At 39.3% G+C, this 12,906-nt stretch overlaps 1 protein-coding gene across 4 annotated transcripts in view; it reads left to right on the top strand.

Annotated features, from left to right (window-relative positions):
- The window catches only part of SLC35F1 (solute carrier family 35 member F1), a 586,228-nt gene that overhangs the window by 395,560 nt on the left and 177,762 nt on the right, over positions 1–12,906 (top strand). For all 4 annotated transcript variants that reach the window (XR_016234523.1, XM_089333727.1, XM_002714777.6 and 1 more), the window contains one exon: positions 6,309–6,484. Coding sequence is in view for 3 of the 4 variants with exons in the window: in XM_002714777.6 (XP_002714823.1) it covers positions 6,309–6,484 (176 nt within the window). In the remaining variant the exon portion in view is untranslated. The remainder of the gene's footprint in view (positions 1–6,308; positions 6,485–12,906) is intronic.

Genomic DNA, 12,906 nt, shown 5'->3' with positions numbered 1-12,906 from the left:
CTGTGTATCTTAAGGTAGAATGCATCTGTTGTGCTATTCTGTATACTATATGAATAACCAACAGCATGCTGTGCAAAATTCCACCCAGTACCATATTTAGCATCATTTTTTGAAAGATAACACCTTAACAGGCTTTTTCAGAAATGCACCACCAGAAAATGGCTTATTAATCTCAGTGTCTAACTGGCAGATGGAATACAGTAAAAACAAGATTGTTTTTGTCTTTTAGGGATAGTAATTTTTCAAGATAAGATAAGCAGCCATCTTTCAAATCTTCCCAAGACTATGCCCTTTTAATTTACAAATATTTGTTCACTCATAAATTTGTTCATTCATTGTTATTTATTGATCATCTATTTCCTTTCTGCCCAACAGTAATGGAAGTACTGGGAACATAATGAGTAAAATATATTCCCTCTGGTCATGGTAGGGTAAGTGCAAGTAGAGATGGGGACATACAGATGAGGACATCTGACTCAGCCATGGGAAGCTTGGGAAGCAGGTAGTGACTAAAGAGGACATCATGTAACAAGGACTTAGGCAAAAAGATCCCCAATCAACTGTAGTGGTAGCCTGAGGAAGAATATAGTTAAGTGGGATAAGGTAAGAGCAAGTGGACTACAGAGATCCTAAAAGAGAAGAGAGCATAAGGAGAAAATTTCTGTGTAATGCATCTTCAAATGAATTTTCCTGGACCAATACAGAATAAAAAAGAATTCAGGGGCCAGCGCTGTGGCGTAGTAGCATAAAGCTGCCACCTCCAGTGCCGGCATCCTGTATGGGCACTGGTTCGAGTCCCAGCTGCTCCACTTCTGATCCAGCTCTCTGCTATGGCCTGGGAAAGCAATAGAAGATGGCCCCAGTACCTGTGTGGGAGACCCAGAAGAAGCTCCTGGTTCCTGGCTTCGGATTGGCACAGCTCCAGCAGTTGTAGCCATCTGGGGAGTGAACCAGCGGATGGAAGACCTCTCTCTCTCTCTCTCTCTCTCTGCCTCTCCTTCTCTCTCTGTGTTAACTCTGACTTTCCAATAAATAAATATGTAAATCTTACATAAAAAAGAATTCAATGGAGGCAAGATGATAGGACCGAAGAATGGTCAGTCCACTGTCACCATTAATGTATTTAAAGGTTATTAAAATTTTTATTTAGTTATTTATTTACTTATTTTTGTTTTATGATGCTAATAACTAGCTCAGATATGATGATTGCAATAGCTACAACATCTAGTTGCATGCAGTTGAGAAAGTACTAATGAGCTAATCTGATCAAAAATTCCTTTTGCACATCTTGTTCATTAGCATAACCGATAAAACCATAATTTACATTCTCTATCCAATCACACCAGCAACAGCTGAATGGCATGCCACTAATTAAAAGCAAAAATTGAATACAGCAGATTTGCTATTTTGTTCAGCTAAAGAAACAAGAATAGGCTTTTATCAACCTCTTGTTGAAAGGCACACATAACAGATAACCTTGGTGGAAGGGTTTTCACCAGAGACTCAGTCTGGCAAGATGTTTTATCTTTATCTTCTCCAGAATATTTCTGGAAACCAGCCACTTAGGTTTCTAGCACTATACTCTCTGCACTGTATGAGAGCAAGAGCCATTTTGGGGGTGGGGAGGCAGCATAATGGTAGAATAGCATATTAATTAAGAAGCTAGGATTTGGAATAATATAACCTAATTTCCATCCAAACTCTTCCCTTATTTGCTTTGTAGCCTTGTTCTGGTTACTTAACCTCTGTAAGTATCTTTTTAATTATCTATAAAGTGGAACAAAATATCTGCCTGATAAGATTATTCTGAGATTAAATAAAATGGTACATTTAACTTAAGCCCAGGACTTGCCACATTGTAAGAACATATTAAATAGGAATTATTATTGTTATGTCACCTCAACTGGCTCCATTTTGTACTAAGTTGTTTGGGAACCTTGCTCCAAAATCTTGGTTTGATAGATCCCTAGCAACAAAGTCTGTACCTTATTCATCTTTGCATGTGGAGTGTATGGCTTAGAGAACACTAGTTTACAGAATATCGGCATATATACAAAAGAAAACTTATTTTTTGTAAACAATATCATTTTATGGCTTGATTTTGTTCAGGGAAAGCATAATATGTTGCCAAGGTTTTGAATACCATGTAGGAATCCACACATCACAGCATTAACTTTCACTTATTTTCCCAAAGGGATACACTGTACACAGCATTCTCCAAGAGATATCCTCTGTACCAGGAGCTACTCTCTGACATACTTGGCTTAACTCTGCCCATTTCTATTCCCCTTGGACTGTCCATTATTATGCAAATAATCATTAAGACTGACCCAGTGATAGGATAATCATGAATCTACTCTAAATGAATTTAAAAACCATTTGGACACTACTATTTAATTGGTTTTATTATTGTATTACATGATGGCTAAACTTCAAAAGTTCTTTGGATTCTGAAGGAGGTACCTTTCTCCTAAGGGAGGAGAGAACTTCCACTTTGACTATGACCCTGTCGGAATAAGATCGAAGTCAGCAAACTCAAAAGGCTTCCATAGCCTTGGCAACTCATGACTAGAGCCTAGGGAGATTACTGACGCCATAAACAAGAGTGTCAAATTGTTAAGTCAACAACAGGAGTCACTGTGTACTTACTCCTCATGTGGGAGATCTGTCCTTAAAGTGTTGTCCAATGTGAATTAATGCTATAACTAGCACTGAAACAGTATTTTACACTTTGTGTTTCTGTGTGGGTGCAGACTGATGGAATCTTAATATATACTAAATCGATCTTCTGTCTATAAAGAGAATTGAAAATTAATCTTGATGTGAATGGAATGGGAGAGGGAGTGGGAGATGGGAGGGGTGCGAGTGGGAGGGAAATTATGGGGGGCAAGCCATTGTAATCCATAAACTGTACTTTGGAAACATATTTACTAAATAAAAGTTTTAAAAAAAAGTTCTTTGGATTCTTCAAAATTCTTCAAGCTCAACATCTTTTATTTTTCACCGATTCCTATCAGCTTATCACTATACACTATTCCCCAGTGAAATGCTCTGTTCTCTTGGTTTCCATGGCACCAATATTGCTCTGATATTCTCCTCTTAACCAAAACTGGTCTTTTAAGGGCTGGTAATGACTATAAATCACCTCTTGTCAATCTTGCTTCCTCTGAATAACATTAAATAATAAAGGTGTTTCCTGGGGCTGGCACTGTGGTGTAGCGGGTAAAGCAGCCACCTGCAGTGCCGGCATCCCACATGGGCACTGGCTGCTCCACTTCCAACCAGCTCTCTGTTATGGCCTGGGAAAGCCATGGAAGATAGCCCAAATCCTTGAGCCCCTGCATCTGTGTGGGAGACCAGGAGGAAGTTCCTGGCTCCTGGCTTAGGTCTGCATAGCTCCAGCCAATCTCTAACTCTGTGTCTCTGTAACTCTGCCTTTCAAATAAATAAATAAATTTTTTAAAAAATAAAATAAAGGTGTTTCCTTAACAAGTGTATCTATTGTCTTGGTTTCTTTGACACAAACAACTACCCTGGACATCTTCACTCTCTAACCACTTCCGATTCCAGTCATCAGATTCTTTTTCCTCTCCCAACTGCAATCTTGGGATTCCCCAAGGATTATCCCCAAAGCCCTCTTTTTTTTCTCTCCTACCCTAGCTTCCTTGGTGATATTATACATTCCAGAACTTTAACCAACTCTTTCATGAGTACAGTTTCCACGTAAGTATCTCCTTATTGCTGACTCTGCCCAACTCTGATCTTATGTTCCTAATGCTGCTGGATCATTTGGAAGTTCATCTGGCGGCGCAAGTTCAATATACCTGAAGCATCAGCTTTCTTCTAAAATTAACTAATCATGACTTTATCAGTTGATCACTTTTCTCTTGAGTAGCCTTGAGTTAGTCTCTTAACATCCTTGAGTTAGTTCTGGTGCTTGTCTCTACCTCTATGTTGTTGTTGTTGTTGTTGTTTTTTAATCACCCTTTTGTTACAAAAACCTGCCTACACCTACCTCTGTATTGTCTCAGAATCCTTCCACTCTCTATGTCTCCTGAATGATATTGCCCAACTGTAGATAGAATGCAGGACATTGTGCAGACTTCATAGCCTGGCAGAGGCAAAAGAGGCGTAAAAGCAGCAATTACAATGCAATGAAAGAGAAGTAATAAAGGTGATGTGTCCCAGGGAAGAGACAGTAGGGAACATATGAGCCAAATCTTGAAAGATGAATAGGAGTCAGCCTGACAAAGGAACAATGAACGTTCTAGAAATAATAACATGTGCAAAGGAATGCAGGAAAAGAAGACCGTGACTCATTGTTGAAGTGCAAGTGGGTCTCTGCCTGCAGCTCTGGCTTCACAGAGGAATAACGGGGGGAGGGGGGTGAAGGTGCAGAGATGGTAAGAGTAGAGGGAGTGCATTCAGGAAATTATTTGCTCTATAGCTGTGTACCAAACTACTGTAAAACCTCAGGCCTTAAATGAACATCACTGATTGTTTTTCACAGTTCTCCAGTTGGGTTGCAATCTCAGTATGATTCTTCTGTGCTCCATGAGGCGTGGGTTGGCATAGCTTGACTTCGGCAGAAGGATCCAAAGTCCTCACTGACATGACTGGCACTTTAGCTCAGGCAATGACTAGACTTCTCTTTCTCTTTCCACACGATCTTTCAACATTCAACAGTCTGCCTCCAGTTTCTTTACATGGAAATTCTATCATAAGAGGTAAAAAATGAAAACTGCACAGTTTCTTATGGCTTCAGCCCGGAGGTCACATGATGTTCCTTCCCTCACCTTCTGTTGGTCAAAACAAGCCCTCCTTGGCTTCCAGAGAAAGAAAACTAGATCCCACCTCCCTTTAGGGGGAGCAGAATGAATGTTGAAAAGGCTGTTGTCTTTGCAGATGGTCTACCATGGGCCTTACAGATCACTGCATCCTGTTGTAGGAGTTCAGGCAGCAAACTGATATTTTAAATTTATGTTTAAAAATATGCCTTTGAGGGGCTGGTGCTGTGCCTTGGTGGGTGGTGCCAACACTGCCTTTCAAATAAATAAACAAATCTTTAAAAAAATATGTCTTTGACTCTTGTATACAGGTTGAATTCAGTGGTCAGGGGAAAGAGATCAGCCTTAGAAAAGTGTCCTCCATGATTGCATAAACCTTGCCTTAAGTTTTCCTCCTCATGGAAATAGATGGACTTAATATATTGGGCCTGATAATTTTCTTTTTTCGAGGCAAAGTACCCCCAAAGTACTGTCCAGGGCTCTGTTCTGCTTCCAGAAAAATGGATTCATGTTAGCCATGGGGGAAGAAATGCTTATAACATTGCAAATCCTCTGCCTAAAATGTTTTGGTTTAAAAGTACTAAGTGCTTGCTTATTTTCTATTGCTATTTCTATAAATAAACCAGGAGAATCAGGAGAGACATTCAAGGCAGGTAGAAATCTGCTTTGTATTTCCAAGGGCTTCTCCTATGTCAAAATGTGTGTGTGTGTGTGTATGCGTGTGTATGTGTGAGACTGTACAGTGAGTGTAGACATTTTATTTCTATGAAAGATGAATGCCTTAATTCTTGCTTATAGCCTTCACTGCATGTTCTACAGGAGCAGTGGCTATGAAAAAGCCCCAGAAAATGCATAATCTGAAAGCTTTCATTACATCATCATAGTACTGAAGCCTCTTTCTGAGCACCAATTTTAATGTGTAAGCCAAGGCAATTATAACTTGGCCAAAAGAGAGGCCAGTGCTTAGAGATCTAATGCTTATTAAAACTTCCTGCAGCTAACTGAGTTCCAGGGTCTGGCAGGAGGCTGCCCTTTTTAGTTTTCAGGAGTTCCTAGAGCCCTTTCACCTGTATGATTCCAGCTCCAGGATTTCAATGTATTGGTACAAAATCCTGAAATATGGTCCCTCCTAGACAATGTTCAGCTACTCTCTGGGCATCACCAAACATCTGGTTAACGCTAAGTGAGCATCAAAATGATGGGTGTCAGTATGTTTATTTCCCCCTGACAGGTCCAGAGTGCAGTCCAGAAGCCAACTTTCTTTGGAGATATTTTGTCTCAAATTCCAGTTTTGCCACTTCCTAGTAATGTGACTATGATAATTACTTTAAGCACTGGTTCCCACCACTGTAAATTCTCAGTAATAATTGCATCCTCCTCGTAGGATTATTGTGATGGACTTAAAGGACATGTATTTAGAGCACTTACTCCAGTGTTCAGGAGGAGTGCTGAATACATTTTAACTATTATTGTTTTAATGACTTCCTGCTGATCTTTGCTGTGTTTCTCTCTATTTCTCAGGGAGATGTTAATCTCTGTGGCTCTGGGCCAGGTGTTATCCCTTCTTATTTGTGGAATTGGCTTGACCAGCAAGTACCTAGCAGAAGATTTCCATGCCAACACACCAGTCTTCCAGAGTTTCCTCAATTACATCCTTCTTTTCTTGGTGTATACTACCACACTGGCTGTCAGACAAGGTAAGCTTGCAAATGCATCAAGGATGATGAGTCGCAACTATATCATTTTTTTCACTTATGTCAGTAATACAATTCAAAACTCCAAATCTCACTTTTCTATTTTTCAGTAATACAGCAAACAATATGAATGAATAGATCACAAAGAAACATAAATTGTATAAATTCGGTGGAATGTAAGAAATGCAGGTATACACAGAAATGTACAGTTTCCCAATATTTGAATTCCTCTTAACATTCCTTGTACTTCTCAATGAATCTAAATACCAGCTGTCTTGGAACCTGGAACAGGTCCAATTGCAGCTATCCTACATAATACCAGTTCTGAGACATACAAGGGAATTGCAAACAAACATATGTTATTTGGGAAAGTGACAAAAAGAAAGATAAAATTGTAAACACAGTAATTCTGGTAACAACACATGGAAGGTTAAGAAGACTACCATAAGTGGTCAGGTATAATATTAAATTATTTTAAGTAAAAATAAGGAGATCAAAAAAAAAAAAAAAAAAAAAGGCCTCTAAGTGTCAGTGTGAGCAAAACTTTTCTAAGGGACTGTTGCAGTTGAAAGAACTCAGGAAAACCCCTGGAGGGCATGCTTTATATATGTGCTGCCGAAGCGAGCACTGGAGGGCATGCTTTATAACCTTGTAATTATATCACTGGTATAAAAGCTTTCATATGTGACTCAGAAGTAGCCAATAATTTTCCCCTAAACTAGCTGTTGACAATAAAATATGCATTGAAAAATAATCATTAATACATTGGAAGACTATTATACAACTTAATAACAAATAAGCTGTTTATATAAATGTTAATAGTGACACTTTTTTAAAGACCTTTTTAGCTGTAATTTTTATATTTCCTTATTTGGATTCTAATCATTGAATCTTAGCTGTATAGACTCTGCATGATTTGGAAGCTAATCATTTTGAATTGTATGAATGTGTTATCTAACAGTTATCCCCACCATTTCATCCTTGGTGTCCCAAACCAACACAGGACTCCTCAAGAATGGAAATGGAAGTAGTATATAATGGGAAAAGTACTTATGATTTACTGTTAACATGAAGAATGTTTAACTTGGCCATATCAGAAAGAGGGAACTGAATCAAGCTTAATAAGAGCTTGGATCAATATTAAAAGAATAAAACTATTCAGGAGTATAATTGATTAATAAGTTTAAGTTCAGAACACCTTTGCAATACCCTAATATTATTATAGAAATGTTATGTGAGAGTGATAAGTTTATCTGCCTTACTGGATTTTTAGATCCAAAAGGTCTACACTAAGTGAATTGTAGTGAGTCTTTGGTTTCTTGTCCAGCTTGCTTTCTAGAAGTCCTGAGATTTAATGAAACCTACATCAGAAAAAAAAAAACTAAGCCATTCTGAAAGAGAACTTAAAAAATTTAAGGTAGAGACCAGAAAACATGGAACACTAAATGTAGAAAAAGAGCCAAAGTTAATGATAATGCTACCACATACCGAGCCTTCATAATGTGCCAGCCACTCTCTTTTATTCATTCAGTTCAAGGAAATAGTTATTGTTTTCCAAAATTTTATAAACGAGGAAAGCAAGGCTCAAATGGCCCCTAGAACCTACTCACAGATAGGATTAAGGAGTGATGAAAACGCCTGGAGCCTAGGCTGTGAGGGCTGTGCACCTGCAGGGCCCACCCTTTGTCTCCATGTTCGTTTCAAGGGAGATCACAGGAGGGCGGAGAGACTCTTTCAAACACAAGGAAAAAAATTTATCCTGAATTTCAAAACCCCCGAATAAAAAAACCAGCCCTGGAGTATTAAGTCTAAAGAGATACAGTAGTGTAGTCAGGAGCCTGTCATACACAAATTAGGGAGAAGGTGAGTGAGTGGGCAGGAAGAAAAATGAAAAGTGACCCCAAACTAGGAGCAGCAAGAGATTTGGAGGCTCATTGGAAAGGGAAGGCTAAAAAGCCTGAGGAAATTCTGTTGATCTCAATTGCTGATAGAATTTCTAAAAGGCTCTATAGAGATGTTACCATTGCCTCAGATTATCACCAAATTTGCTGGCGTGTCTATAGTTGGATGTTTACTCAGAGTGTTTATTTGTTTTAAGCTTCATCTTTAGAGGTTTGAATAGGCTGGCATTAAGCTCACATCTGGAAATCAACACAATAATTACATCACTCTTGCATAGGCTAATTCAATCCTGTGATCTGGAAACATCCTCATCTTTTCATTTAGGCACCTCAAGATTTAGGGGGAATTGGACAACAGAAAAAGAGTCTTGTGTACACAGGGGAAGATCTTTTATGGCCACAATTTCACCTCCCTTCCCAGAGCACTACGAGGGGTGCGTGTTCTGAAAGGCACTGGTCTTCCTACCTCTCTGAGCAGTCATCACCTACCCTGCTAGGCACCCAGATGAATTTCATGCCACCTTGGGACACATCACAGCAAGAAGTTAGACATCAGAATATATTTTTAAACAAATCTCTCTTTATAATTTCACTCATACAGTTTCTAAAAATTTATGATTGTCACACTTAAACACAATGTGATAAATGAAAGAAGCACTTTAAAAGCATTAGTGATGATGTTATTACAAAAACCCTGCCAAAATTTGACTTCAAAGTTAAACTGAATTCTCCTTATCAAATTTGCATTGGGCCAACGATCAAAGGCTGAAGGAAGAGGTTCTAGTATAAGATCCAGTATGAACTGAAGCTTTGAACTTGCCCTTGAATATTGATTTATACAAAAATTTGAGTATCATACTCTTAAATTTTTTTATCTATTGAACAAATTTTAAGTCTAGTTTTTTTCATGATTGGAACTAGCTTTTCTTACAGATGGTTCTAAAATTCAAAAAATTGTTACTGTTCACAGAAAAGGCTTCAGTAATTCAACTTTGTAGAAAGAGGTGTATTTCAAAAGGTAGTTGACATTATATTGTTTGAGAAATTAGATGCAATTTAGAAAGCTATTACTTCGATAGTTTAATTGTAACCCATTTAAGAAGTTATTCAGGAGATTAAAATATACCCATTGAAATGCTTCTAAAAACCCAAACAATTCATTTAGTCCATACAAAGTATGACTTTAGGAATATCAAGAAAATACAGTGAAGCTTCCAAAAACATATGGATTTTTCTAGGAAGTTCTACTCTTTATCTGCAATCCCCACTTTCCTCATCAATGAGTAATTTGTTGGTGGAAAATGAAAGAGTAGGTGCAGAAAGTAAAAAGAAAAGGCTTTTAGTCCTTGTTTTCTTCCTCAAGTCATGAATGGAGTCACAAAGGACAGCATGAAGAGGATCAGAAGTTTCTGCCTCTTTTTATATACAAGCCCTGGAAAAAATAAGTTGTCACCACCACTGAGCATTATTAGAGTAACAAACAACATTAGTATTCTTGGAGACTGGTTCTGCAGGTTTTGCTTTTTCACTGAGAAGTATTTTTATAAGCTCTTCCAATTTTGAATAAAAGACAAGCTCCCAGCTAAAAGCAACCTAATGAGTATGGCATGTATTTTGCTTCCAAGTGAATTCTTGAAACATAAACATGAAAGTATTTATTGAATCATTTATATATTTCCTTATGTGAATGTAAAAATAAAACACATCTCTAACAGTACAAATGGAGCACTCAGAAATATCACCTTGTAGAATTATTTTCATTTTTTTCAAAAGCAGAATACCAAAAAGTGGATCGCGTGTCTTATGCTTCAAGAGAAGTGTTCTCATTTTGAACATTAAATTTCAGAAGATGGAAATCCTAGAGGTCCAAGTTCAAATCTGAGTATGGAAGAAACGGAGTCAGTTGGGTTTTGTAAGGACTCACCATCTGCCAGTCCCTTCTTACCACCATCCTCCTCTTGCCACCTGCAGCTCTGAAGTAGTTCAAACGAAATGAGAGAAATATCTAAAAACAACAGCTTTGTCTATGCACAGTAGCTGGTTGTAACTCATGTCCAATGGTCCCCAGCCTTTTAAATGAATGTGTCACAGAAGGTGCCAAAAAGGATTTCTCCTTTTTTGTTTTTGTTTGAGAAAGCAAGGCGGGTCTGCAGATTAGTGGTGGCTAAGGAAGCGTTAATGGGAAGGTAATAATTGCCTCTTCCAAATCAGGGGCAGGCTTCATATTTGTTCTCTTTGGAAATATGACACTTCTTACATACAATTAGAGACTCTCTATTACCAATATGGCAAGATTTAGAATATTTATGTAATGAGAAGAAATATAGGACTTCATACGAACTAAGTCTTGGAAACTTCACGGTCTGTCACATACTAAGAGTCACCTGCAGCTCTCCCCTCCCTGGTTCTGTGGTTACTGCTCTGCTTCTGTAAATCTTTGGCCTTGTCTTCATTTAATGCTTACTGTAGTCAGTGAAAATCACAGACTAGAACAGTAAACAAAATTATACCAGGATCTAGGATTTTCTGCTCTGCTCTCACAGCCCAGATCCAAATTCCCTGGATAACCTTGACTGAACCCCTGAAGAGCAAGGATTGTCCGTGGGTTGGCAGAATAAGAAAGCACTTGGTGAATATAAATACTGAATTATAACTCCTCTGGGAGCCGTGGAGGAAATATTGCTGTCAGTTACTGAAGTCTGGTGAGGTAGTATTCATTGGACACTCTTAAAAAAGTTCCCCTTGTGGGAATTACTTGGCAAACCTCCATTTCTGTTCCTTGTCAGGTCACATTTATTTTTATTCTTAAATATGATTGGAGGGCTTTAGCCCCCATAGCATAGAAAGATTGTACCTCAGGGATTTCTGAAATGAAATGAATCCTTGGTAGCTGCTCCACAGGAGCAGGTTTGGGGTTGGCGGTGTGTGTGTGTGTGTGTGTGTGTGTGTGTGTATACACACTAGAAATTTGGTGGAGAAACTCACAAGAGTAAATCAGAACACACTTTTAGCAAACTCTCTTCAAGTAGGTAGAGTAACCAGAAGTCTCATCAATTGCTGGTGGGAGTGCAAAATGGTAACACCACTTTGGAAAAGAGCTTAGCATTTTCTTACAAAGTTAAACCCACACTTGCAATACAATACAGCAACTGCAGTCCTCTCAGAGAAATGTAGACACAATGTCCACACAAAGAACTATATGTAAATATCCTTTGCAGCTTTGTTCATAATTGCCAAAAACCCAAGTGTCTATCAGCTTATGAAAGGATAAACAAGTTGCACTAAATTCACATAATGGAGTACCACTCATTAATAAAACCGAATGAGCTCCTGAAACTTGCAATGATACAGATTAATCCCAAAATCTTCCATTAAGTGTAAGAAGCCAGACGCCAGACATAAGAACTTACACATCATATAACTACATACTGCAGAGTTGTCTGATGTTCTGAAAAAGGCAACATTGTCAGGACAGAAAATGAATCAGTGGTTGCCACAGCCTGGTGCTGGGGAAGAAGACTAATTGCAAAAGGGCACAAAGGAACTTTTGGGACAATGGCACTATTTTGTGTATCTTAATTACTGTAGAGGTTATGTGTCTACATATATTTGCTGAAAGTCTTCAAACTACACGCTTTTTTTTGAAGATTTATTTATTTGAAAATCAGAGTTACACAGAAAGTGGAGAGGCAGAAAGAGAGAGAGAGTGGTTTTCTATCCTCTGGTTCACTCCCCAATTGGCTGCAACGTCTGGAGTTGCACTGATCCGAAGCCAGGAGTCAGGAGCTTCTTCCAGGTCTCCCACGCCGGTGCAGGGGCCCAAGGACTTGGGCCATCTTCTACTGCTTTCCCAGCAGAGAGCTGGATCAGAAGTGGAGCAGCCGGGTCTCAAACCAGTGATCATATGGAATGCTGGCGCTTTAGGCCAGGGCATTAACCGGCTGCACCACAGCACTGGCCCCCAAACTGTACACTTAATAGTGGTGAGTTTAATTGTATCTAAAATATATTTCATTGTACCTGACCAAAAGGGAAAAAAAGAAAGAAAATTAATTAACTATCAACAGGGCCGGCGCCGTGGCTCACTAGGCTAATCCTCCGCCTAGCGGCGCCGGCACACCGGGTTCTAGTCCCGGTCGGGGCGCCGGATTCTGTCCCGGTTGCCCCTCTTCCAGGCCAGCCCTCTGCTGTGGCCAGGGAGTGCAGTGGAGGATGGCCCAGGTGCTTGGGCCCTGCACCCCATGGGAGACCAGGAAAAGCACCTGGCTCCTGGCTCCTGCCATCAGATCAGCGCGGTGCGCGGGCCGCAGCGTGCCGGCCGCGGCAGCCATTGGAGGGTGAACCAACGGCAAAAAGGAAGACCTTTCTCTCTGTCTCTCTCTCTCTCACTGTCCACTCTGCCTGTCAAAAAAAAAAAAGAAAAAAAAATTAACTATCAACAGTAACAATATGCTTACCTTGATGGAATAATACAGTAGCTTTCCCCCTCAGCCAAGGATGGATATTAAGAAGCACAAGTACACC

This window comes from Oryctolagus cuniculus, chromosome 5, assembly GCF_051225735.1.
Source record: "Oryctolagus cuniculus isolate XC-2025 breed Fujian yellow rabbit chromosome 5, ASM5122573v1, whole genome shotgun sequence".
In the NCBI taxonomy this organism is placed as follows: domain Eukaryota; kingdom Metazoa; phylum Chordata; class Mammalia; order Lagomorpha; family Leporidae; genus Oryctolagus; species Oryctolagus cuniculus.
Note: the sequence above shows the minus strand (reverse complement) of the source record. Positions and strands in the feature narration are given on the sequence as shown.